The 25,048-nt window shown below is 37.4% G+C and overlaps 1 protein-coding gene across 6 annotated transcripts in view; it reads right to left on the reverse strand.

The window, feature by feature from the left end:
* Window positions 1-8,178: 8,178 nt before the first annotated feature.
* RUFY3 (RUN and FYVE domain containing 3) overlaps window positions 8,179-25,048 on the reverse strand; it is an 83,323-nt gene continuing 66,453 nt past the window's right edge. For 2 of the 6 annotated variants that reach the window (XM_029234874.1, XM_029234875.1), the window contains exons 10-18: window positions 23,894-23,977; window positions 21,676-21,843; window positions 21,065-21,162; window positions 16,873-16,992; window positions 15,681-15,780; window positions 13,755-13,819; window positions 11,208-11,235; window positions 10,375-10,443; window positions 8,179-8,525 (exon numbers count right to left, since the gene is read on the reverse strand). In XM_029234874.1, coding sequence (XP_029090707.1) covers window positions 8,382-8,525; window positions 10,375-10,443; window positions 11,208-11,235; window positions 13,755-13,819; window positions 15,681-15,780; window positions 16,873-16,992; window positions 21,065-21,162; window positions 21,676-21,843; window positions 23,894-23,977 — 876 coding nt within the window. In that variant the 3' untranslated portion in view covers window positions 8,179-8,381. Of the gene's footprint in view, window positions 8,526-10,362; window positions 10,444-11,207; window positions 11,236-13,754; window positions 13,820-15,680; window positions 15,781-15,817; window positions 17,013-17,213; window positions 19,502-21,064; window positions 21,163-21,675; window positions 21,844-23,893; window positions 23,978-25,048 lie in introns of those variants that run through there. The other 4 variants (XM_029234878.1, XM_029234879.1, XR_003795539.1 and 1 more) reach the window with 3 other exon arrangements.

Consider the following 25,048-nt stretch of genomic DNA (forward strand, 5'->3'; position numbering starts at 1 on the left):
TTTTTTAGTTGGGTGGTTTTCTTACTGAATTTCAGGGAGAGGATATAGGAAGGTTTAATTTGGTTCTTAAACCTTGATGATACGAAAATAAATAGAATAATTTTTAAATTTTGTGGTTTTTTGAAGGAAATAAAATTCAAGAGATATGAAGGGCTATACAGTGAGCAGTTTCCTTCCCATCCTATACTTGAGCCACTTAGTTCCCCTTCTCAGGCAACCCTGTTATCAGTTTCTAATGTAAACTTCCAGTGATTTTACTATATAGATAAGCAAATATTAATAGGCATTTTCATTTATTTAAAAAATATAAATTATAGCATAGTATGCATACTATTCTGTACATTTCTTCCCATTTAATTACATTCTAAATATTTTATATGCGTATATAGAATCCTTTCTCATTTTTTAAAATGATTGTACAGTGTGGGTGTATTTCATTTAACCTGTTCTTACTGATGAAGATGTAAATTGTTTCCAATCTTTTGCTGTTATACTGCTGAAAGGAATTACCTTGTATAAATTTGTATCATTTTGTACATACATAAATTTCTCTGTAGGATAAGTGATCAGAGTATGTGCACTTGTAATTTATATCTAAAATTCAGTTGATATCTATAATTTGCTTTTCCTTAGTTTGCACCAGCAATGCAATGCAAGTGTCCATTTCCCCATAGCCCTCCAACAGTGTACTAGCAATCTGTTCTTTGGCAATCTGCCAAGGTTAAAAAAACACACAGAATGGTATTATGATGGAGCATTTCTTCATGTTTAAGGGGTTTTGGGATTTTTTTTCTTATAAATTTGTCTTCATATCCTCTCCCCATTTTTCTTTTTCTCTTATAATCCCCATCTACTTATCCTCATTAATTTTAAATCATCTTCAAGACAGCATCATTTTATCTGGATATATTTCAGTGTACATCTCTTTTAAAAAAGGACTTTAAAAAGTACCATCATTCCTAAAAATACTAATTTCTTATCAAATATCTATATGAAATGTCATTTTATAAAAGTATATTTGAATCATGATCTGAACAACAGTCCACACATTGCAATGGTTATTATGTCTCTTTTTTCCCCTGCAACATGTTTTAATAAAAAAATTCAAGTATCTGGAAAAGTTGGATTAAAAACATGCCTATACCTACCACCTAGATTCTACAAGTAACATTTTGCCATATTTCCTTCATCATGTATCTCTGCACCCATCAGTCTTTTTTCTTATGTGTGTCAAAGTTGTAGACATCTATACTTGAATCTTAAGCTTTGTGGCATCCATATCATTAAGTAAACTTCTTGTTCTTGAGGTAAAATTTACAGTGAATTGAACAAATATTAATTTGATGAGTTTTGACATACAGCTGTGTAACCCAAACCCTTTATACAAGCTATGGAACATTTCCATCACATCAGAAAATTTCTGTAGTCAATTCCTGTACCTCTCCCATCCCTTCTTATTAGGATTTTGTCTTCACCATAGATTAGTTTGGCCTATTCTAGAACTTCATAGAAATGGAATCAGTATGTATTATTGTGTAAATTTCTTCCTCTAAGCATGTGTTGAGATTCATCTATGTGTTTCAGCTTTTTGTTCCTTTTCATTGTTGAGTAGTATTCCATTGTATGAATATGCTATAGTTTAACCTTTCACTTGTCGGGTGAACAGCTTGTGGGCGCTGGGCTGTTTCCAGTTTTTGGCTATTATGAATAAAGTTGCTGTGAATATCCTGTGCAAGGCTTCTTGTGGACCCACGTTTTAATTTCTTTTGGGTAAGTACTTAGTAGAATATCCTGAATTGCAAGGTTGATATATTTTTAATTTTACTAGAAATTGACATACCCTTTTCCAGAGTGGTCATCCTGTTTTAAACACCCGCAAACAATATGAGAGTTCCAGTTGGTCCACATCCTCACCATCTGATGTTTTCAGCCTGTAATTTTAGCCATTCTGTAGACAGTGGTATTTCATTGTGGTTTTCATTTGCTGTCCCAATAAATGATGTTGAGCATATTTTCATAAGCTTATTGACCATTCAGATATCTTTAGTGAAATTGAAGTGCCTGTTTCTTATTTCTTTTAATCTTAATGTTTCCCCTTCCATTTCTTTTTTCCCTTCTTATTTGTTGAAGAAATGCAATAAACCTTTAGAGGTTTTCCACAAGCTGAGTTTCGCTGATGGCCTTTCAGTGATGTTAAATGAGCACTTTTCTATTGTGTTTGGTCTTTTTCTTAATTAATTGGCTTAATTGGCAGGAGACCTTGCAATGAGGTGGCTTTAAATACTGCCCCGCCACCCCCTGACAGTTTGTCACTTTATTTGCTTATCATGGCAGAAATTGTTTTTATGTGGTAGATTTCTTAAATCTTCCCCTTTTATGGCTTCTAGGTTCTGTGTCAGAATTAGGACATCCCAGTGAAATGATTTTGAAAGCACCTGGTGATAAAGCATGAAGGTGTGTAGCCAATGTAGACTCTAGAATATGGACAGCTCAGTGAAACCCACAAGGATCACCAAGGTACATTTAAGAATAAGCTTCTCAAATGATCCAGACTAAATTTGAAGCCTGTGAAACTTCACAAGTATATTCAAAGACTTGTGATCCCAAAACGTGCTTGGTTCTAACTGAAATAAAGAGGCTCTCAGCCTTTCTGCCACTTGATGATGACATTTGGGAATAAAGACCAGAACTGAGAAACCAAGTTACTCAGAATTTCTGATAGGCTGGCTGTAATTCCATCCATTTCTTGTCCCCTCAAGAGAGCAAATGGGGGAATACAAATGATAATATTGGGCTAATTTTTAACCTGCTCTAATATACAGGAGTAAACTATTTGTGATAGACCTTATAATTGAATATGAATGATCCTAATCTGCTGAAAAGCAGCGCCCCAAAATGGCATGGTAGTACTGCTGCCTGGAGACTTGTTCAGTCTTTCTACCCCACTACCCATTAGAGTCCTGAGTCCTCTCTCTTTACCAAGCTTAGTTATTAACTCAGGAATCTGACATCCTCAGCACTGCTTACAGTTGGTCTCTGGTTCTATTTTTAACTATGTTTACATTTCAAGATGATATGCTGTCTTTGAATAAAGTTTGTCTTTTATTCTAGGTATAGAAACTGTGCTTGTCAGATCCTTGATTTCTGATTTGGTAGATTGACATGCTTGCAAAATCTCTTATACAAAAGTAATTAATGTGTTAACAACAAAATCAACTGTCCTCAGGAATGTTGAGAATAAAATAGAAGACCTCAATAATTGACAATCCCCAAGCTAACAAATGTCTAAGAATCATTAAGATTTGACCTGGGAGAACATTTGTGGGGTTATTAGGCTAAGTTATTAGAAAGATGCTTTACTATATATCAAAACATGCCACTTACTTCTGAAATATAATTCTTTAAAGGCTACATTTTCTCTTGGGCAAAGCTGAAATGAGGCTGTAATATAGGCGAGGGCCCTGAGAGTTACTTCAAAATCATTAGGCCATACCTGGAGTCCTTTTACAGAATGGTTAAATTCCCTTTAAGAATTTAAATCATACATTTTTTTTCCAACTTTCACTATTTTTTATTACTAGGTGTTTTTTATTTCCATTAAATTTTTTTTTTAAAAATTGAAGTATAGTTGATTTACAATGTTATATTAGTTTCAGGTGTACAGCAAAGTGATTCAGTTATACATATCTATCCTTTTTCAGATTCTTTTCCCATATAGGTTATTAGAAAATACTGAGTATAGCTCCACGTGCTGTAAAGTAGGTCCTTGTTGGTTATCTATTTTATACATAGCAGTGTATATATGTTAATCCCAAACTCCTAATTTATCCCTCTCCACTGCTTTCCCCTTTGGTAACCATAAGTTTGTTTTCTATGTCTGTGGGTCTATTTCTATTTTGTATATGTTAATTTGTATCATCTTTTTTTTTTTTAGATTGCACTAATAAGTGATATATACTTGTCTTTCTCTGTCTGGCTTACTTCACTCAGTTTGATAAATCTCTAGGACCATACGTGTTGCTGCAGATGGCATTATTTCATTCTTTTTTATAGCTGAGTAATATTCCATTCTTTATCCATTCATTGATGGACATTTAGGTTGCTTCCATGTCTTGGCTATTGTAAATAGTGCTGCAGTGAACATTGGGGTGCATGTATCTTTTCAAATTATCATCATACATTTTTATAACTTGACTGTAAATAATGAATGAACCAAGGACGTTGTGCTGAGCTATAAATCTGATTTAAAATCCTCATGCTGAGGAAAATTCTCAGATTCTATTTGGAAATAAACTGCATTTAGGGAGTTTAGTCAAGTTCTATTAGGTCAGACCTGTAGTTGTTTCGAGTATGAAAGCACAATTTTTTAAATTTAAATAAACTTTATTTCAAAATAGCTTGAGATATACAAAAATGTTGCAAAAGTAGAATTCCTACTTCTACCTCACCCAATTTCCCTACTGTTTACATCTTACATTCCTACAATATATTTGTCACAACTAACTTTAGTACATAACCATTAACTAAATTCCAGACTTCATTCAGATTTTATTAGCTTTTCCCTAGTATCTTTCATTCCAGGATCCCACATTACATTAGTCTTCGTGTCTCCTTAACCACAGTCTTGTTTTTGATGACCTGACAATTTTAAGGAGTACTGGTCAGATATTTTGTTATATGTCCCTCAATTGGAGGTTCTTCTCATGTTTAGACTGGGGTTGTTGGTTTTGCAGAGAAAGAATACAAAGGTGTCATTCTCACTGCATTCATCTTATCAAGGATTCATGTTATCAACGTGATTTATCACTGACCATGTGAATTTCGATCACCTGACCAAAATAGTGTCTCCTAGGTTACTATAAAGTTCCTTTTTTCTCTTTCTATAGTCTCCTTTCTCGAAGTTACTAAGCACAGCCCAGATTCAAGAGGTGGGGAGGTAAGCTCCACTTACCTGAAAGAATCGTAGCTACGTAAATTATTTGGAATTTTTCTGTATAGGAGAGATGACATTTCTTCACCATTTATTTAATGCTTTATATTAATATGGACTCGTAGGTATTTTATACTCTGGGTAATAATCCCATTCTACGTTATTCTGCTCACATTTTTTCAGCTTTACTCATTGGGAGCTTTTAGCTTGTTCCTGTATCCCTTTGAGAATCAGCCATTTCTCCAAGGGGTCCTGGTTCCTTTTATTGGAGAATGATATTAGAAACCAAGGTTTGGTTTCTAACGAAAGATTGGGCATTGGGTGTGCCCAGTGCTACTGGGGTGTCGACTTCCAGACCCTCTCAGCAGATGGGGCTTTATGTCTGTGTACCAGCCATATACACATATATATCTAATTATTTTCTGTATCCGACTGGAAAGCATGGTACTTTAAAAATCGTGGTAAAATATACATAAGAAACTTTACCATTTTAATCATTTTTAAGTGTACATTTTTGTGGCATTAAGTACATTCATATTGTGCAAACACCACCACTACCATCCATCACCAGAACTTTTTCATCTTCCCCCAACTGAAACTCTGTATCCATTTCCCCCTTCCCCAAGTCCTTGGTAACCACCATTTTACGTCATCTCTGCCATTCTACTACCTATGAATTTGACTGCTCTAGGCACTTCAAACAAGTGGAAACGTACTTGTCCTTTTGTGACTGGCTTATCTCACTTATGTCCTTAAGGTTCATCCATGTTGTAGCATGTGTCAGAATTTCCTTTTTAAGGCTGAATACTACTCTCTTATATGTATCTGTCATATTTTGTTTATCCATTCATCAGTCAATGGACACTTGGGTTGCTTCACTTTTTGGCTATTGTGAATAATGCTGCTATGAATGTGGGTGTATGAATAATTGGTTCGAGTCCCTGTTTTCATTTCTGGGTATATACCCAGAAGTGGAACTGCTGTATTAATGGAACTTTTAATTTATGAACCAACCACGATACTGTTTTCCACAGTGGCTGTAACACTTTACATTGCCACCAACAGTGCACAGGGGTTCCAATTTCTCCACAAGTTTTTAATTTTGATGAAGCCCAACCTATATTTTCTTATCCTGTGCTTTTGGTGTCTTATCCAAGAAATTGCTACCAAATCCAATGTCATGAGTCTTTCTCTTCTCTATGTTTTCTTCTGAGTTTTATAGTTCTAGCCCTTATGTTCAGATCTTTGATCCATTTCGAGTTAATTTTGTATATGTTGTAAAGGTCCCTTTTAATATTTTTGGCATGTGGATATCCAGTTTTTCCAACATCAGTTTTGAAAATACTTTCCTTTCCTCATTGAATAGTCTTGGCACCCTTGTCAAAAATAATTTGACCATATACGTGGGGGTTTATGTCTATGCTCTCTATTCGATTGGTCACTATGTCTGTCTTTATGCCCGTACCATACTGTTTTGATCACTGTAGCTTTGTAGTAAGTTTTGAAATCAGGAAGTGTGAGAGACATTCAATTTTGTTCTTTTTCAAGATTGTTTTGGCTATTTAGGCATCCCTTGAGGTTCTACAGGAATGCTTCTATTTCTGCCAAAAATATTGGGATTTTTGATAGAGATTACATTGAATCTGTAGATGGTTTTGGGTAGTATTGGCAATGTTTTGTAGTTTTTCGTGTACAAGTCTTTTACCTCTGTGGTTAAGTTTATTCCCAAGTATGTTATTCTTGGTGATGCTAAATGGTGGAAAGCACAATTTTTAAGGAAGAAAGGCCTAACATTAAGTCGAGGTATTCATGACTTGGTCCCCTTGCTTTTGTGGGCAGCTGCACTAATAACAGATCTTTGGAGCTTTGTTTTATTAAAAACAAACAAAACCGAAATGCTATATAGCTTATGTGCATTTCAAAATCAAATCTCAAGTGGTTAATTACTTATTCCTCCTTACATTCCATGTGGCCTCTTTTCAATTTAATTCAAAATTAATTATAAAATAACTTTTGCTGATTCAGGATAATTCCCCACATTATCTGTAGCACTTAGAACAGTGCTGGCACATATATGTGGTAAAAAATAAGGAGAATGAAGAATCACAAGAAATAAATATTATTTAAAGGGAAAAAAATGACCACAAACAAGGCTAGAATTATTAGATTTTATTTGTCCCTAGTACTCTTAAAACTCAGCTTCACCAAGTAACAGGTCAGACCTCTGGAATAACAACTCTTTTTCTGGGCTGTAACCCTTTTCAGGAGACAGAATTTATCAAATATCATAGTTCCAGGATGTTTCTACCCCATAATTCTAAGCCACTTACAGAATCATATCTTCTTAGGTCTTAACTGGAATCAAACAATCTAGACACATGTAACATAATCAAAAGAGCATAAACCATTTCTTTTCCTTCCCCTGCTGAATGCACTTCCCTCTTTTTCCCCAAAGGGTTTGTTACTAAGAGATGTTGAAGTATCTTACTTTCCAAGAAACCTGCCTACCAGTTCTGAATCTGAGCCTGGAATAAGGGATCTCTTATTCACAAAAGAATTTAATAAATATTCTAAGCTAATTATTCTCAGCCAAGACAAATTAAATTTGTTTTACTTTACACCTGACATAGCTTTGCTTCAATACTTCCTACTTGCAAAAGTCAAACCCTATCTTTAAAACCCCTTATAATTTCCGTGACTGAGAGGAAAGAGGGAGTGGGGAAGAGCTGGCTTGTTGTGTAGTAGGGGATTCTGAAAAGGGCAGATATTTAGTTTTGAAGTCACTAAGTGGAAAAACAGCAAATGTTCTTGCTCCTTATTCTGATAATGAAAACACATGTAGGCCAGAACTAGAAAATTCTGGTCCTAAAACTATAATATAGTTATAATAGTTTTAAGTACATTCAAAATTTATATTACTCTTTATTTTCCCTGAGTTTGGGTTCACAGTTCGATAGAGATACTTTAAAGAAGAGGTAGGTAGTGGGGGTAAAGAAGAAATAATGTTTGTGTCTAGCAGCATCTGGGAAAATATGTAACATCTGTCATTTCAATCTCAGTTAACAATTATCTTTTCCTCTTGAATCTGAGAATGTAACAGAGGGATGATCGTTTTCCTTTTTATTCTTATCCGCCAAGGACCCTCTCTCCTATAACACCCACCTCAGTAGTATTATCACTATTCATAAAAATGAACAGCCCTTCCAAATGCTCCAAAGTGGGGTTGTTTAGATTTAGCAGAGAGAGGCTCAACTGAGTAACTTTTATTCATACAGTCATTAGAGAAAATGAGCAGAATTCCAGTACTGCCAACCACTGCCTTTTCTCCCTGGACCTGGTTTATTTAAATCATTCCTGTCAATTCTTGAGTTGGTTCTAAAGTCTGGGCTCTAGGGGATCCTGACATCTAACACAGGTAGGGACATTTTGGTCCAGATCTCAGCCTCCAGTCTTACAATGGGCTGCTGGAATATTGTTTCATCAGATGCTCATGACAGGGATTGCAAACTCGCTCAGGCTTGATACTTGAAGGAAGAGGCAGTTCGTTTGTTGAGCAGGCATTACAGAAGGTTCCTCTGCAGTTCTTACACACATTCTACAAGGAGAGGGGGAGATCAAGTGGGTAACAGAAGAGCAGGGCATAAGGATGCATGGGATATAAGAGGCCAAATATGATAGATGCTCAATGTCTAATAAAATACTGGCTGAACGTGTGCTGTGTGCCACACAGTATCTAACTAAACAATCTGTCTACAAAGAAGCATACAGTCTAGTTCTTAGATTTAAATGAAGAGAAGCACTTCCACAGAATGCAAATGAACAGATACTACAATAATTATTTATCTTTATAATATATACTTTAATTTATATTCAGCTTTAGGTGGGCTAATTCTAAAATTAGTTTGCAATTACCCAAGCATACTTCAAATAAGGCAGGCAGTGACCTAGCCATGGGTAGGGTTGGGTAACTGACATAAGATTAAAAACTTTGCTGAGCATGAACTGAAAGTATAATTTCTAATACACTGATGTGCTCAGTGCTTTCCTATGATGCTCTACAAGCACATCCTTTGGGGTTATCAGTGCAGCAGGAGCACAGCTTCCTGCATCCTTTTTATTGGGAAGTTAGTCTCTTTATTAAGCATTTTGAGTCTTCAGTGGCCAAACTGTGGGACAGCATGTGGGTCATTATGGCAGTGCCACTGGTAAAGCTGTGATAGGTTGGTGCACACATAGCTCCAAGGGTCCCTATTTAAAGGCTGTGAAGAATGATTTCCCCCATAAATAATGCTACTTTTCTCCAAACAATTCATCTTCCTGAGGGTGCAGCAGAGCTAGGGGGCGTCATTTTTATTTGAAAGCCTGGGAGGAATCTTCCTCTGACATATTGCAGTTAGTTTGCATGGCTTAGAAAAGAAAAGCCAGAATTAGATTAGCAGCTTCTTCTGTTTGGGAACACATTTCTCTAATTACAACTTCCAATTCCATAAAGGCAGTTCATCTTTATCTGCTTCTGCTAATTTAAGACTAGGTCATGCTACAATTTTGCTTGTTAAAATTTAGCAGGATCACATATGGTGGCACGCAGGTTGTAACCCAGAATTTGGGCACGTTTCCTTCTCTTCTAAGCACTTGTTTCTGACATTCACTTGTCTATAACATTTCTTGAGCATCTACTATGAACTGGGTACCACATTAGGTGCTGGGGGATCCTACTGTGAACAAGGCACAGCTATGGCTGTCAAAGACACTTACTTTTCCTGCATGCTTCCTTCACCCTGCTGACTCTAGGATAACAAGCTGGGTAGGGGTTTAGGCAGAGACCCTTGAGGATCCAAGGGGAGAACAAGTGATTTGGTGGAGAAAGAGCTCATTTCCCTCTCAGAGGCTGTTTCCCCAAATAATTCAAAGAACCAAAGAACCCAACCCCCCACCCCGCCCCCAACCTATCTTCTCTGTACTAAGCAGGATGGAGTACTGGAAGGAGTATAGACTTTGGAGCCAGAGCCAGGTTGCATTTGGGCTTTCAGTAACTGGGATAATGCACTTGACACCTCTGAGTCCAAGGTTCTTTATATAATGATGGCACAAGGGACACAAGCTTAACAAGAACAAGGACTTGGGACTCGGTCTACATTTTGTTCATTACTCTTTCTCCGGCACATGGAATAGTACATTCCGCATAGTAGGCACTCAATAAGTATTTACTTACAAATTTATGTTTGTTTTAAATTACTTATATAATTTCCATTTAATATTTTAATGGGGACTTACTAACATGACTTAATAGGACTGAAAAAAAATAGGTACACACTAAGTGCTTGCTCCTTTTGCTTTTCTCCCCACTCTCTGCACTCTATACAGCGAAGTCCCTATCGTGAGAAGCGGCTGGTGGTGCAGTGGGTGTCCCTGTGAAGAACCTGTTCATTTCTCGCCACTGTTACCTTTGTTAGACTGCAGTCTTCCTGGCACAGCTGACACATCTGTGGCTTTTCGGAGGGCAGCGGCTGATCCTAAACCACACAGTGAGCCGGTTAGTTTCCCTTAGCCCCGGAAAGACGAGTATTTTCAGAATATGCATTTTTTAGTTACAAAATTAACATAATCACACTACAGGCTATCTGGAAACTAGAAAAACAAATTACATACAGTCTCACCACCTTATATACAACTCTGATAATCCTATCATTATCCTTGGTGCTCTTTTAATTTTTATAATAAAGTAACGTGATTTTATCTATATAAAGAAAATTCATGTATATAAATGTAAAAAGCTAAAAAAAGGAAGCCCCATCCCTCTTGTCTTATTCTATCACCAAGAATGGAGGGAGTAGGCATCATTATATCCTAATAGATAGACGAGAGCAGTGACTCAGACATCGTAGCATTTATCAGTTTTCTCATGGAGTTGTCATCTACCACTATATTTGTAAATGTTTGGTTATTTCTAAGTGATCAAGAAGTATTTTTTCTCTTCATTTTATATAAGGGAAGACTAAGGGAAAGGGAGGTACGGTGAGCTCTCAGGTCCCGTGGTATGTCAAAGAGAATCTCAGATAGGAAGTTAAGAGCTGCTGTTTACTTAGTAAATTGCTCCAAACTGTGCTACTTCCTGTGAGCGTTTCAGCCAAATGCATGTTTGTTTAGGATATTCTTAAAAGGATGGGAAGCAGAGGCCTGTATACATTCATCTACCTCCCTTGCTGCCTTGTGTACAGCTAGGCATGGTCCAGCCAACTATTTATACAAGGTGTTTTAGGACAGGAGACTCAGTTACCTGTTCATTCACAGGGTGAGACGGCAGCCTACAATGGGAAAGTAAAAACAGTAACTAATAGCAACATATTTCCTTTTTCATCATTTCAAAAGCACACAAAAAGCAATACCATGGTTCTTTTATGTTGCTGAGACCAAAGTAATTATTAATGTTGACCTCCAAGGAGAGGAAATTTTGGTTGTTAAATCTATTACTAGAATATGATCCTACATTATGCTATAGATTCCTGTTTAAAAATAGATTGGAGTTACATTTTGTTTCCTTTTTACTACCAAGAAAATAGTGGTTATGTTTCCCAACCTGCAAAACGTCAATGGCCAAGGCCATACTTTTAATAGCGCTCTTCCTATCCAATATTATGGAAACCTACCCATTATCATATGTCATGTATCAGTCCCTTCTCCCACGTACCCATTCAGATTGAAATATTGCTTCATGATACCAGCTGAGCTTAACCCCGATCTTCCCAACTTGGAACAGAACTTATACAAGAGGAGAAGCAAAGCCTCCTCCTCAACAAAGCCTCAGCTCTGGGAAAAACGGACCACAGATCTACAATGGTTCCAGTTCTCTTTGGTTGAGTGGCAGTGTGACCATCAGTGTTACCAGGTTTTCGGCTGTTCCTTGGACCACAATCCCAGGAAACCTCGGTATGTTTTAGGATAGCAGTTCTGGCCAGGATAGGCCCTGGCAGCAGCTATTATATAGTGCAGAGACAAAGGGCTTAAAAACAGAAGACATGATAAGGAGAGGCAACTTGGGCCTCTCTGTGGGCCTCAATTTTCTCACCTGTAAAGTAGGAATGGATGGTTAAACTTTTGTAAGGAGATAATGAATGTGACACACTTTTGAAGCTGCAGAGCACAATACAAACATAAGGTAGTACACTTGTCCCTCCCTATCATCAGGTTCCGCATCTGTGGTTGGTTAAATCCCCAGATGAGCAACCCACAGATACAGAGAGCCCATTATATTCATTGTACTAGGCCATTTTATGCAAGGGGCTTGAGCATCCATGGATTTTGGTACCTGAAGGGGCTCCTGGCACCCTGGATACTGAGGGACAACTGTATTGTCTTGTATTCCGAGGGCCTAAAATCAGAACCTGGCATGTAAGACCCTCTTGAATGTAAATGACTTGATTTTAGTCTGGAACGAGGCTGACTCTGAAAGGCCCTCTTAAGCCCTGGTTAATTTTTGTGGTCTAATTCCTTCCCATGGCCCATGCTGATCTATAATGTTAGATGGACTGTAGTTTAATAAGGCTGGTCCTAGATCAGACCATGTTCTCTTTGGGAGTAAACTTAAAGGTACTGGAATCATTCTGGCCTTGGAGGTGAGGAAGAGCTGTTTAGGCTAAGTACCTGCAAAATTAGCCTACTGTTGGACTGTGTGATTTATCTTCCCCAGCAGCTAGTTTTGCTCCAGATGACACCCTATCTCATTCTTAAGGCATTAAAGGCTGGACAGGTACAGCTGCCAAAAATGTATACAGTATAGGTCTCTCAAAATCCCTCTATGGTATCTTTCCTTGATAATAATCTATTTTTGTTGTTGTCATTAATAATAGACTTTAAATTTTAGAGCAGTGTTAGGTTCATAGCAAAGCTGAGCAGAAAGGACACAGATTTCTCATATATTCTGTTGGACCTCCCACCCTCCCGCCATTATCAACGTTCCACACCCAAGTGGTACCTGATGTTACAGTCATTGAACCTAAACTGATACATCATAAGTCATAGTTTACCTTAGGGTTCACTCTTGGTGTTGTACATTCTGTGGGTTTGGACAAATGTATAATGACATGTATCTATCATTATAGTGTCATACAGAGTATTCTCACTGCCCTACAAAATCCGATTCATCCATCCACATCCTCTAAGCCCTGGCAATCACTATCTCCATGGTTTTGCCTTTTCCAGAACGTCACATAGTTGGACCTTCTTCATTTTTTAATACAGTGGCAGTATGTTAATGTTTTGTTGTTAAAATAATTGTTAAAAGTCAACTTCCTTGGAACGATCCCATGTTCTTCGTTGCGGGGAAATGAGATGAAGAGTTAAGAAAAAGGAATAAAGCAAAACTGTTTTTCTCCTTAAGAGAAAAAAAGTAAGGGAAATTAGAGTATTTATTTGAAACATAGCTGCCTTTCACTTAGTACTTAGGTGGAAACAAGTCATGCCCAAGTACATTTAAGAACCTAGGAAATGCTATGGTTTGTGCTTCATTTACTTGTCCTACTGATCCAGTAAAGATTAGATTAGACATGATCCTTTAAGTGATAGTTTGGGGATTAACCAGGGAAGAATCAGAGGACAGCTTGATCACCTTTCTTTCTTTCTTTCTTTCTTTCTTCTGGAATGGACTAAATGAGTTTGGTTTAATATCTGGCTTTTTATTCACTCCCCCTTCAAAATGTCTTTCTGAAATATTAATATTACAAGTCAGTGTCTGGTCTGTGTCATTGCCAGTGTATATCAAAAGCTCCCTTTTTCCCACCACCCCAAAATAGCTTTATATCTTAGTTAATACTTCATTAATAAACACCTGTGGCTTTCTTCCAGGGGCTTTTTTAGTTTAACATTTTCCTCTTGAATTTTGTGCTTCTCATCCTGCCAAAAGAAAACAGCCCAATTTATTAATTATTCAGACCGCTAAACAATGATGATGCTGCAGACATTTTCTTCTATATTGTCTTAGCTTGGGTATAAAGCTAAGCAGCTTTTTTTTTTTTTTTTTTTTTTTGCGGTACGCGGGCCTCTCACTGTTGTGGCCTCTCCCGTTGCGGAGCACAGGCTCCGGACGCGCAGGCTCAGCGGCCATGGCTCACGGGCCCAGCCGCTCTGCGGCATGTGGGATCTTCCCAGACCGGGGCACGAACCCGCGTCCCCTGCATCGGCAGGCAGACTTTCAACCACTGCGCCACCAGGGAAGCCCTTTTTTTTTTTTAAATTAGGGAAGGAGTTTAACTTTCGAGATATTTTCCATCATTCTTTGTTCCAAATAGTTTCTTAACAAATGATTCTGATAGGGTCTGCAACAAATGATTTTCAGAGTAGATATTTTCTTTAATGCTTGAGACTCAAATGAAATTCAGAATGTATCCTGTTTACTTACAAAGTGGCTTCAAGGTATCAGTTACTTCTTAGGAAAAAAAAAAGAAACAAAAACATACACACACACAAACCCCCAGCTGAGCTCTGGACAGCTAGTGAAACCGAGCATGGCCATGTCCAGCAGACTGTGTAATCCTCTAGACGCTCGGTCAAGTAGTTGCCTCAGTATCATGACAACTTCTATAGCCGATACAACTCGAGGAGTTTTCTACTCTGAAGGACCAATGGAAAATTCCAAACTGCATTTCTACCAATGCTGCTAAGCCCTGCCTGGGCAGTTTTAGGGGGACAAATTCTTCCTGTGGCACAAACACTGCTGTCTGCCTTGAACTCCTTGCCCATCAGCCTCTAAAAGGAGCATGTACGTTCTCAGACCACTCCTGGAAAGGCTTGCACTGCACGGCGATTCAAGATTGAGAAATCTAAGGCCTCACTGGAAAAACAGGATAAGATAGGCCAAGATTTTAAGTAAATCTCTGTAAGCCCTTATACGTAGATTTTATGTTCACTAAACTAAGATAATAAAGACAGCCTGCTACAGAGAGAATGGTTCTTTGCACGTTACATTAGAGATGTAATAAATTTCCGTTCACCACTTTTCTACTCTCCAGCAAATTAGCAGCTCACTCTCTAGAAATTTTAAAAAGCTTATAAATTTGTCCTGCTTTGTTATATATAATATTTACAAAGAAGGTATTTTTTCCCCTGTATTTGACAGAAAAAGTATTTCACGCTTTCCTGATTTTATTATTTGAAGAGAGTGGCTCGGTTTCCTGGGTCCCAGAGATGATCGTAATCCAATGTTAGATCTCTCACCACTACAGGTTGCTGGAGGTCTCTTTCCTAACACTGTTCTGTAGAAGCTTCTACTCCTGCTCTTTAAACCACTCTATATTACCTTCCTTTCCCCGTGCCTAATTCCCTTTTTTTCTAATTTTCCCAAGAGAAGTACCTTGAGTATACTAAAATGGAAATCTTCATGACTTGAAAAAGGTGTACAGAAGCGAATCCATATTTAAGACAATTCTGTTAAAGGGCAATTCAGGGTTGGGGAGGGATGACTATACCATATTATTAAAAATATTAGATACTAAAATAATCTTACTTAACAAACTGAAAGGAATAAGATGGTCACTGGGAATTATGGTCATTAATCCCCTTTTCCAAATGAATTCAACTTAGTGTCCCAGGGGCAGACTCAGAATCAAGCCTCCATGTGTTTACTCCAGCTCTCGCCTGCCACCTACGTACTCAAGGCCATAGCAATTAAGCATGTGTTCCATAAGAGAAAACTGTACGGCCCATCAAGGTAGCCTCTAAAAATTAAGTAAATGAACATGGGAATAACAAATATTACCGTTTTGGGTTCTGGCTTCTGGGAACCCTTTCCTGGGATGCTCCTGTTGTTTTGTAACCTTCTTTCTCTTTCCTGTTTTAGTTCTAACTCAAGCTGGTTCCTGGGATAGGTGGGAGAGAAAAACGATGAAAATTTGGATTTCTGTACTCCTATCTTCTAAAGAATGCCAAACCCTTTTCTTAGAGTTCAGTAATTAAATTTTAATACTTGATTAATAAAAAGTAAACCAGATATATATGGACAACCAGGTTTTAAAGTACTAAAATACAGTACAATCAAACCAGTAACACTGAAATACATTCAACATGTTTAATCTTCCTTGGATGATTAAGAATGCACTTTCGGATCTCCCAGTGCCTGAGGGTCACGGCTCCGAATAGCAACATTTAATACTAACTCTTAATGAAAAGTTGTGGTCAACTGAATGACAACTAGTAAGATTTACTATAATTGAAAGACAGTATTTCTAAATTTTCAGCAACATACAGTATGAAAGCACTAACTCTGTAGTCCCATTACATATGAATTAGCTGCTCTCTCTTCACAGTTATGTACTTAATCCCCAGTTACACCCTCAACCACTAGTATCCTTAGTAACTGTGTGCTTTTATATCCAACAGCAAAGTTCTGTTTGTTTGAAGTCAGTGCCTTAGGTACAGAGTTGAGTCTCATTTGAGAGACGGTATGGAAGAACGGTTAAGGGCTTGGAGTCAGAGAAATTGGCTTTTAAATTAGTGTTAATACCTATTAGCTTAACTGTGTGAATTTGGACAATTTAACCCCACTAAGCCTCAATTTCCTCTGAAGGTGGGGGTAATAAGGTCACCTACAAATAGGGTCGATGGGAAGATGTTAGGAGAGAATGCATATGAAGTGCTTAGTAAAGTATTTGGCACACAGTAAGAATTCAGGAAATCCTGTTATTATTAGTGTTGTGGTGGCTATTAATTCTCTTACTCCATCCTATTTACCTGGGATCTTGGGTTCTAATTTCCTAATTCTTTGATGGCAAAAGATGTTGACGAGATTTTGGGAATGCTTATGTATGTGAAGCTTTCTGAATTCTAATTCTGGAGAAAGGACATGGCAGGACAAAACAGACATGGCTTGATCAGGAGACCGCCCCTCTCTTGCTGTCTGGCCTTAGTACTTCCCATGACCACCCTGGCCGCTAAAGCCACCCGTTCTTCACCGCTGCCTGGTGAGTTCCTCCACTTCCAGCTGCAGACTGTTGATCTTGTCTCCGAAGTCCTGCTTGAAGAGCCGGTTGTCCAATTCAGCAGACTGGCGGCCTCGCTCAGCCTGGCGCAATCTGGATGTGAGCCATATGAACTTGTGATAAAAAACACAAGCCATGGTGGGGAGGAAGACCAAGTTCAAAACACAAAATAAAACAACCCAAGGGCATGAAGAGACAGAGAGAGGAAAATAAACTTTGTAGGACATGGGAAGAAATTATGGGGGGAGAAAAGATGGAGAAGAAACAAATTCTTTAAAAAAAGCAAGATGAAGGTGAACCAGGCAGAGGAATAGTTGATTTTCCATTTTTTTTTATTCTAGTACTACAGTTTACAGCCATTAGATGATAAACAATAAAACATCACTTTTTAGAAAATCCATATCCAAAGCCAACCTCAAGTACATAGTAATTAAAGTTAAATCCACTTTTTTGTTTGTATTTATTTCCTAATAGGTTTGGTACTTTATATTTCTGTTTTACACTCACTGGAACTTGCAAATGGGCAACTACCTTCTTATATGTGGAATGAGAACATTTTCCTGGTCCCTTCCCTAAACCACAAATTATATTAAATCACTGGACACTATACATCAACCTTTACCCAAGCTTCGGGTTTTTAACATAATGAAAAGCCTTTGGCTATCTCTTTCCTTTTCCATTTCTACCAACTGGTGTGTGACTAAGTGGACAAACAATTCAGCACTGGGCCTGCATAAGATTCCTGACCATATTCTCTGGAAGATTGTGAATGTTTTCTTCCAAATATCCTATAACTTTGCACCTATAAAGAAGCATGTTCTAAGGTGAAATATCTGGGGCTCTCTGTAATAGAATTTGGGAGCATGCTACTATGCTACTATGTATAGTCTTTAAAATGTTTTATTTTGGTGTTTGAGCACTCCTTCCAAATGCTCATAGAAAAGGCAACTCATCACCACAAAATGTTGATGAAGGTAAGAAGAGGTGCAAAATTATAAGAAATAAACTAAGTTCAAAAGTACAGGCTCTTCCATGAAGTTGGTCATATTTTCTTTGACTTGACCTTGGTTCAAGTCTGCAAGGACCTATAAAAACACACATGAAATCTATCTTACTCTCTTAATTCTGTTTTTTTCCAAGAAGACAGTAAAGAATTTCCAGAGCTGGGAGCAAAGGGCTTATCTTTGTCCCCACTTAAGCAGCTGAAATGCTGCAAATCTACTAGAATGAGAAAAAACAGAAAAACAAAAATTTTCCCAAGACTTTTTGAAGGAATAAAGGCTTATGTAACTAACACCTGTTCCCCCAAATCAAAAGTCATTTTTAAAAAAAAAGTATTTATAGGATTATTACAATGTAATGCCTAGGAAGGGTCAGATCTGTGGTCACTTAGAAAAAGAAGCCCTGCTGATTATTGTTTATGAATACCTACTGGGAACCTTTATTTTTAGACTAAATAATAATAATGAATATAAGTTTATCATTTGTCTATTTCCTACTCTGAAATGGTTTTCTAATAGATTGTTATTCTCCTAGAAACTTAAGCAAATTCCCATCTGAACAAAAAGTAACAGAAACTCTTAAGTAAACGTTGCCAGCAAGGAACAAGAGGCAGGAAACCATCACTCATGTCTGTGCCTTGTTGTCTTTACTCCAAAAGGAAAAGCAGGATAGATGTGAAAAATGTGTAGCATATTTTTTTTTTAATAGAAGAGATGTGTTTTTATTAAAATTGTTCTCTCTGAGCTACCTAAATAGGAAGTGGAATTGCAGGAAAATGGCAGAGGTAGAAGATGACAAATATTAGGAGGGTTTTCCCAAGCTTCCACATTATTATGTTATCATAAGTTACCTAATCACTAACTTTATCTCTATGACTTTAAAGAAATGTAAGGATGCTGTTCCCCGCCCTCACCCCACTGCCCCCCACCAAAGTCACTAAGGCGAAATAGTTGCAAGCAATCTTGGTTACTGAGAGTAGAACTGTAGTGGAATACTAAGTACTCATCCTTGGCTTGGGGATTAAACCTAGATGACAAAAGTGAAAAGGGGTCATGGCCTAAGAGACACAGAACTACTTTAGAAGAGTCCAAGACCATGTGGCAGTCACCTCTAGTTCATTACATAGCAACGGCAGAACAGGCTCAATGACACAGACATCGCACCTAGAAACTGGTATTGTTGGGGACTGGACTGTAAAGGTATCAGTCATATATGTACAGAGCTTCAATTCCCTAAGATGTTTTTTAATGGTGTGTTTATTTATTGGTCAACTCAGAAGTAATTTCTCAAAGTTTATTTGGTATTTAATTGAGAACTTATACTCAATTTTCTAACTCTGGGGAGAAAATAAAGAAGAAGAAAACACAGCCTATATATATCAAACATTTTTTTTTTAAAAGTCCAGCAAATTCAATGTTTGGTGACATTTTATATAGAATCAGAGCATAAATGCAATAACTTTCAGATTTCTTCCTTTTACAATTAAGCTGTGGTATCCAACTTGCGAGGTGACCAGCTGTAAAATGCCTAATGATGTTTTGGGATCAGTTTATTTGCTGCACTATTTAAGGTCTTTGCCTGTTTCACCAAATCCTTCTCACTATATTAATACAATAAAAATAAAAATAAAAATGGGAGTGAAAGGGGAATGAGAAAATGAATAAATAGGAAAGACAAAAATAGCAAGAGAACAAGTCAGCTTAATAATACTTGAAGAGGTTAAGTCATTATTTTAGTTCTGTCTGCTTTAAATGCCAAGCCAAAAATCCACTGAAAAATAATCTGACACATTTCAAAAACACAATTTATGAACACTAAAATTGATTTCTTAAATCATAAACATATAACTGCTATGAGCAAGCACTTAGATAACTTCCGAGATAGACGGATACTTTTTCATTTCAAATCAGCCAAACCAGAGTTTTCAAGCTTATTTATTAATTTGCAATTAACTTTTGATTCAACAGTAATATGCAGTGCTGTTCAGGACCCACCCTGGTCAAGAGCCATCTGAATAAAAGAAGCCATCCATTCACCCTTTCATCCATGCACTTACTAAATGAATGCCTTGGATACTCAAGGCACTGTGACAGATCCAACAAGGGAACTTAAAGGATTAGTTAACTAACGTCAAGGAACTCACGCTCTCATCAGAAGATATGTATATAAAGGTTTATAAGGTAGGACAAAGTCAGAAGTGCTATAAGCAGTAGAGATAGGTATGGATATAAGGCTATGGGAATTCCAATTAGTACAAATTCGCAGTTTACTTTTAGCTGGGAAGGAGTGTTAGAGGAAGCTTTGGGTAGGTGGCATTGAAGCCTGAACATAAAAAATGTATCTGAAGAACAAGGAAGTGGGAAGACAAAGGGCATTTCTAATTGGTGAAACTATTAGGCAAGACATGGATGGGGAAAATGGGAGGCATGTCTAGTAAGTAGTTTAGTTTTGCTCAGGTGCAAGAAGGGTGATCAGTGGGTGTTAACAGGTAGCAACACAGGCTGGCAACGCTTAATGACCATGGGTGCCGCGGCTCATTCAATCTTCAAGCCTTAGCCATTTCTCTTGGCAGCTGAGTCATCAGGAAGAACATGGTGGCTTCAGACAGAAAGAGAAAAGAGTAGCATAGGGAGAAGATGTACTCTGGGCAGATTGAATTGTAGGTACTGGTGGGAAGTAACTGGTCAGGGGATGAAAATGCAAGACTGGTCTCCAGATTGAGGACAGAGCGGGAGACCGACAGATCTAAGAGGTGTGGGTGGGATGTGACAGTAGAAGCTATAGAACTCTTCAGGAGAAAGCAGAGAGAAAAAGGAGATGAGAGAGGAGGGAAAGGGGTTACAGTTATTAGAAGGGCCCTCAGTACCCCTCCATCACCTAGCACCAAAGTCTTCAAAGACCTGAGTGATGAACCGTAACAGAATCACAAAAAGATTTAAAAGTCCTTTCATCCTTGTAAGTATCCCTCCTCTAACACATGACACTAAAATGGTTTTTAGTGACATCTTTAAAAATCACAAAATTTAACTGGCTTGCTTTCTACTTGCATGCCTGGTGTTAAGCTTGGAGATTCCCACATACTCTCTGCCAAATGCATAGCGCATTCTCTTCACGACCAGGACTGAACGCCCTAAGTGTTTCACTAAAGAAACAGCACTTTTACCTTTGTTCAAGTTGTTTAATGGTAGCAGCCATCTGATTAGTCTTCTCTTCCAAGCGACTGTTTAGTTCACTTTTCTGTTTTACTCCTAAGTCTGAACTCTGTTATGGAAAAGAATTATGAGTGATGTTTATGTTTGCATATAACATAAAATCCTGAAACAAATCACACATACCTTTTGAACCTAATGGTAAGCGGGAACTAGAGAAATAGAAATGCTCATGTATTTGCTTATCAGTTAATTAATTACCAAGTGTAGAAAAAGCAAGAAGCAATATTTAAGATTACTATTGTTATATGCAGTTTTGTCTCAAAAATCAACATTGGAAAGTACATCAATTTATCTGTATAACTCAGTTGGCAAGTTAGGCTGGAGAGTAGAAATTATTTTATAGGATAAAAAAGACCCTCTTGCCCAGTTACAATGTAAAAAGTGGCCATGACTTTCCAGAATAGTAATACAGGATCCTAGGATAGACTGATTCCTAAAGTGGTTTATTGGTAGCTAGCCTCAAAATGAGATGTGACCCTTTCTTCTTCTATTTAAAGTGTGATTCTAGAGAAGAAGAGGGGCAGAGGGAAGCCCTGGGATTTTAGAGAGCCAGTGAGCCTACCTGCAACTTAAAGGCAAGTTCATGCTTAAGAGCCCTGAGATCATCCAGCTGCTGCCGCAGAGACACCAGGGCATCCTGCTTCTCACAGACATCCTTCTCCAGCATCTTCATAGCCAGTTCCATCTCCTGTCTCATGCTGATCTGGATTTCCAGTTCTTTTTCAACATCCTGCCCCGAAAGGAAAACAAATTACTTATTCTCTCTTTCCTCAACTAAGTGCAAACCACAAAATTCCACAGGACAAGGTAGACCAAAACTCTCAGGTCTAAAGGCTGGCAAAACAGCTATAAGCTATCATTCAATACAGAGACATTAACAAAAATAATAATAATAATTAGGATAATTACAGTACCATTTACTCAATAATTTACGAATCTGAAAAACTCCATAGGCCAAACATAGTGCTATCTAATATGTCTAAAATACTTGAGTCACTTCATTAGATATTAAAACAGACAACTGATGTCACATCTTATTATAGAAATATACATTAAGTGTTACAGCAGCCAGCACAAAATGAAGCAGTTGGAATTCTCTTCATTTGGAGGCTGTTGACATTTTCAAGAGCCCAAGGAACCCAAAAGATACTTTGGGTCCCCAAGGTAACATCTCAGTTACAGGGAATGGTCGATATGGCTAACCGAGTTTTTTCTTTTTAAAAAAATTTTTTATTTCATATTGTAGTTGATTAACAGTGTTGTGTTGGTTTCAGGTGTACAGCAAAGTGATTCAGTTATACGTATACACGTTATCCTTTTTCAAATTCTTCTCCCATTTAGGTTATTACAGAACATTGAGCAGTGTTCCCTGTGCTATACAGTAGGTTCATGTTGGTTATCTATTTTAAATATAGTGGCTAACTGAATTTTTCTATTCATTTATCATGAGATGTATTTTTGTCTCAACCATTATTACTGTAACATTATTTGGATGATCAGGGGTACAAAGACCTGAGGTTCTTCTGCATCCATGCTGTGCCCAGGGCACATTCAGAACCTTGCCTACTTGCTTGGTTTCTTTCTCTTTTAATGAACATTTATCTTAATGTGGTACGAGAATGTGGAAAATTTTATGTAAAATTTTTTCACTTGCCACTTAACTGAGGCACTCTTCTGTACATGGTTAGCATGACAGAAGACAAATCAGACTGCTTCTTAAAATGCTGACATACATTATTTCTAGGACCTTCCTTATGGAAAGTATTTTGAGGTCAAATCCACAAACACATAGAAGGAAAATGATAAATATTTCAAGGATGTTAAATAACAGTGTTAAAGTAACATTATAAAATAACCTGAAATTCTGTTCTATACACTGTTTGTGATAACAAACTACAAATCAGATCACCCCTTATTTTTAGGCTTCTCCCTGCTGTTAGAAACATTATTGGAGGGGGATTATTTGGTTGTCATACTATCTAAATTACAGGAAGAGTTAATGTACTAATACCACGGGTGTATTTAATATACTAATATTTGGATAAAATCTATTATAGGAGTATTAGTCCTTATTACACATTCTTTTATATATGTATATATATGTTTTTTAATTTCTAAAAATACCTTAAGACTAATACTGATGTACATTTTTCTGTTTATGTATAAGAACAAGAATAAATTCAGAAATAACAACTAAAAATAAAAGCGTACGATTCTAAATTAATGATTCTTAAGGAGAAGAGGAGCTGCCCAATCCAAGGAGACGTATCTTTGCCGGGGTGAGGACTGAAGCAGGAGGGGAGATAGCATAGTTTAAAAATGTAGGTTCTGCAACTAAGCCCGTGTGCCACAACTACTGAAGCCCACGCACCTAGAGCCTGAGCACCGCCACGAAGAGTAGCCCCTGCTCGCAGCAACTACAGAAAGCCCATGCACAGCAGTGAAGACCCAACACAGCCAAAAATAAATAAGTAAATAAATTAATTAATTAAGAAAAGAAAAAAGTAGGTTCTATATACCTAATGTTTTTGCAACACAAACTATAAAAGCAAAAATAAGTTAAAAATTAAAATAGGTAAAATTCCATTGGCTGTTGAGAATGCTCAGAAAAAGGACTGAGGAAGCACTGTAGGGAATATGGGTTAAAAGAATGAGAAACTATTTTATAGGATCCATAAAATTTGCTAGAACACTACTGATATTCCTTGATCTGTGAGGTAAAACCCCTAGGTAGGGGTTTTAATGTGTTCCTGAACTATTAGGACCTAAGCAAAGTTTACCAGTCGTAGTTGTGTCTCCTCCTTTAAGTGCTTCCTTGCTTCACTCAGTGCTTGCCCTTCTGAAGTTCTGTCTGGCTTAGGGCCCTTGAAAAGATAAATAAAATAGTACATATTTAAGGATTTAAAGAATTTATACAGTTAGTGGACACTAGCACTGCTATTTAGTAAGGGAAATGATCATACCTAAACGTGTATGATAATGAACGAAGACAACAAAGAAACTGAAGAAGTTTAGTAAGTATTCTTAAGCCAAATTGGGTATTTCTTGCCATTTTGTTTAAAGTCCTAAGATAGTTTACCAAACCAAGTGGTAGAAGTCTTAAAAAATCAGCCTCGGAAAACAAAATAGCATTTACTGTAAACTATAAATTGGGCCAAAGGTTCAAACAGGAATGTAGTCCTACTCCAGAGATCTCACATCTGGTGTTTCCACCCATACAGAGAGATCAGAGCTAAACATGAGTAGCTCATCAGAAAATGCTGAGTAGTCACAGTTGTTTTTACAAAGTCCATGCATTAAAGGCAAACATATTACTCATGTCGGTCCCCACTCAGAGCCTAGGTGCTTACTCTTTAAGAACAATGTTAATAACTGGATTTCTGGATCCCTAGGTCACAGCAGGTTAGAAGCATTAGGATAACTAGGGAGACCTTTCTAGAGAGAGTATTGCTAACAGCAGTAAGAAGCAATAGATGCCAGTGAAATAAAAGGCAGAAAAAACCACCCACAGTAATCTGGGAATATTTAAGCTCAGGAGCTAGAAGCTCTATCAATTTCAATAGCCGACCCCCACCAAAGTAGCACTGTTATAGCTCAGTACAGAATTGCCAATGTTGATAATTATGATATTCAGTCATCATAAAGGGCTAAATGTGTTCAATTACATCCTCCACTTAAGAAAGCTTAGAACTGTACAATATACAAAAGGTTTGCAAAATATCTGTTTAGACATATATAAAAAGTTTGGTATTGGGTTGGCCATAAAGGTCGTTTGGGCTTTTCCATAAGATGTTATGGAACCAACCCTATACTTTAAGGGACTGAGTTATCTAGAAAATTCATTTATATGGTAACTCTTTCCCAGTGATATCAGATAAACACTTTTTACAAAACAGTAACATGGTCTAAAAATAATGGTATATTTAATATAGTAG

Source organism: Monodon monoceros, unplaced genomic scaffold, assembly GCF_005190385.1.
Source record: "Monodon monoceros isolate NGI ecotype Baffin Bay Population unplaced genomic scaffold, NGI_Narwhal_1 Super_Scaffold_20, whole genome shotgun sequence".
Classification (NCBI taxonomy): domain Eukaryota; kingdom Metazoa; phylum Chordata; class Mammalia; order Artiodactyla; family Monodontidae; genus Monodon; species Monodon monoceros.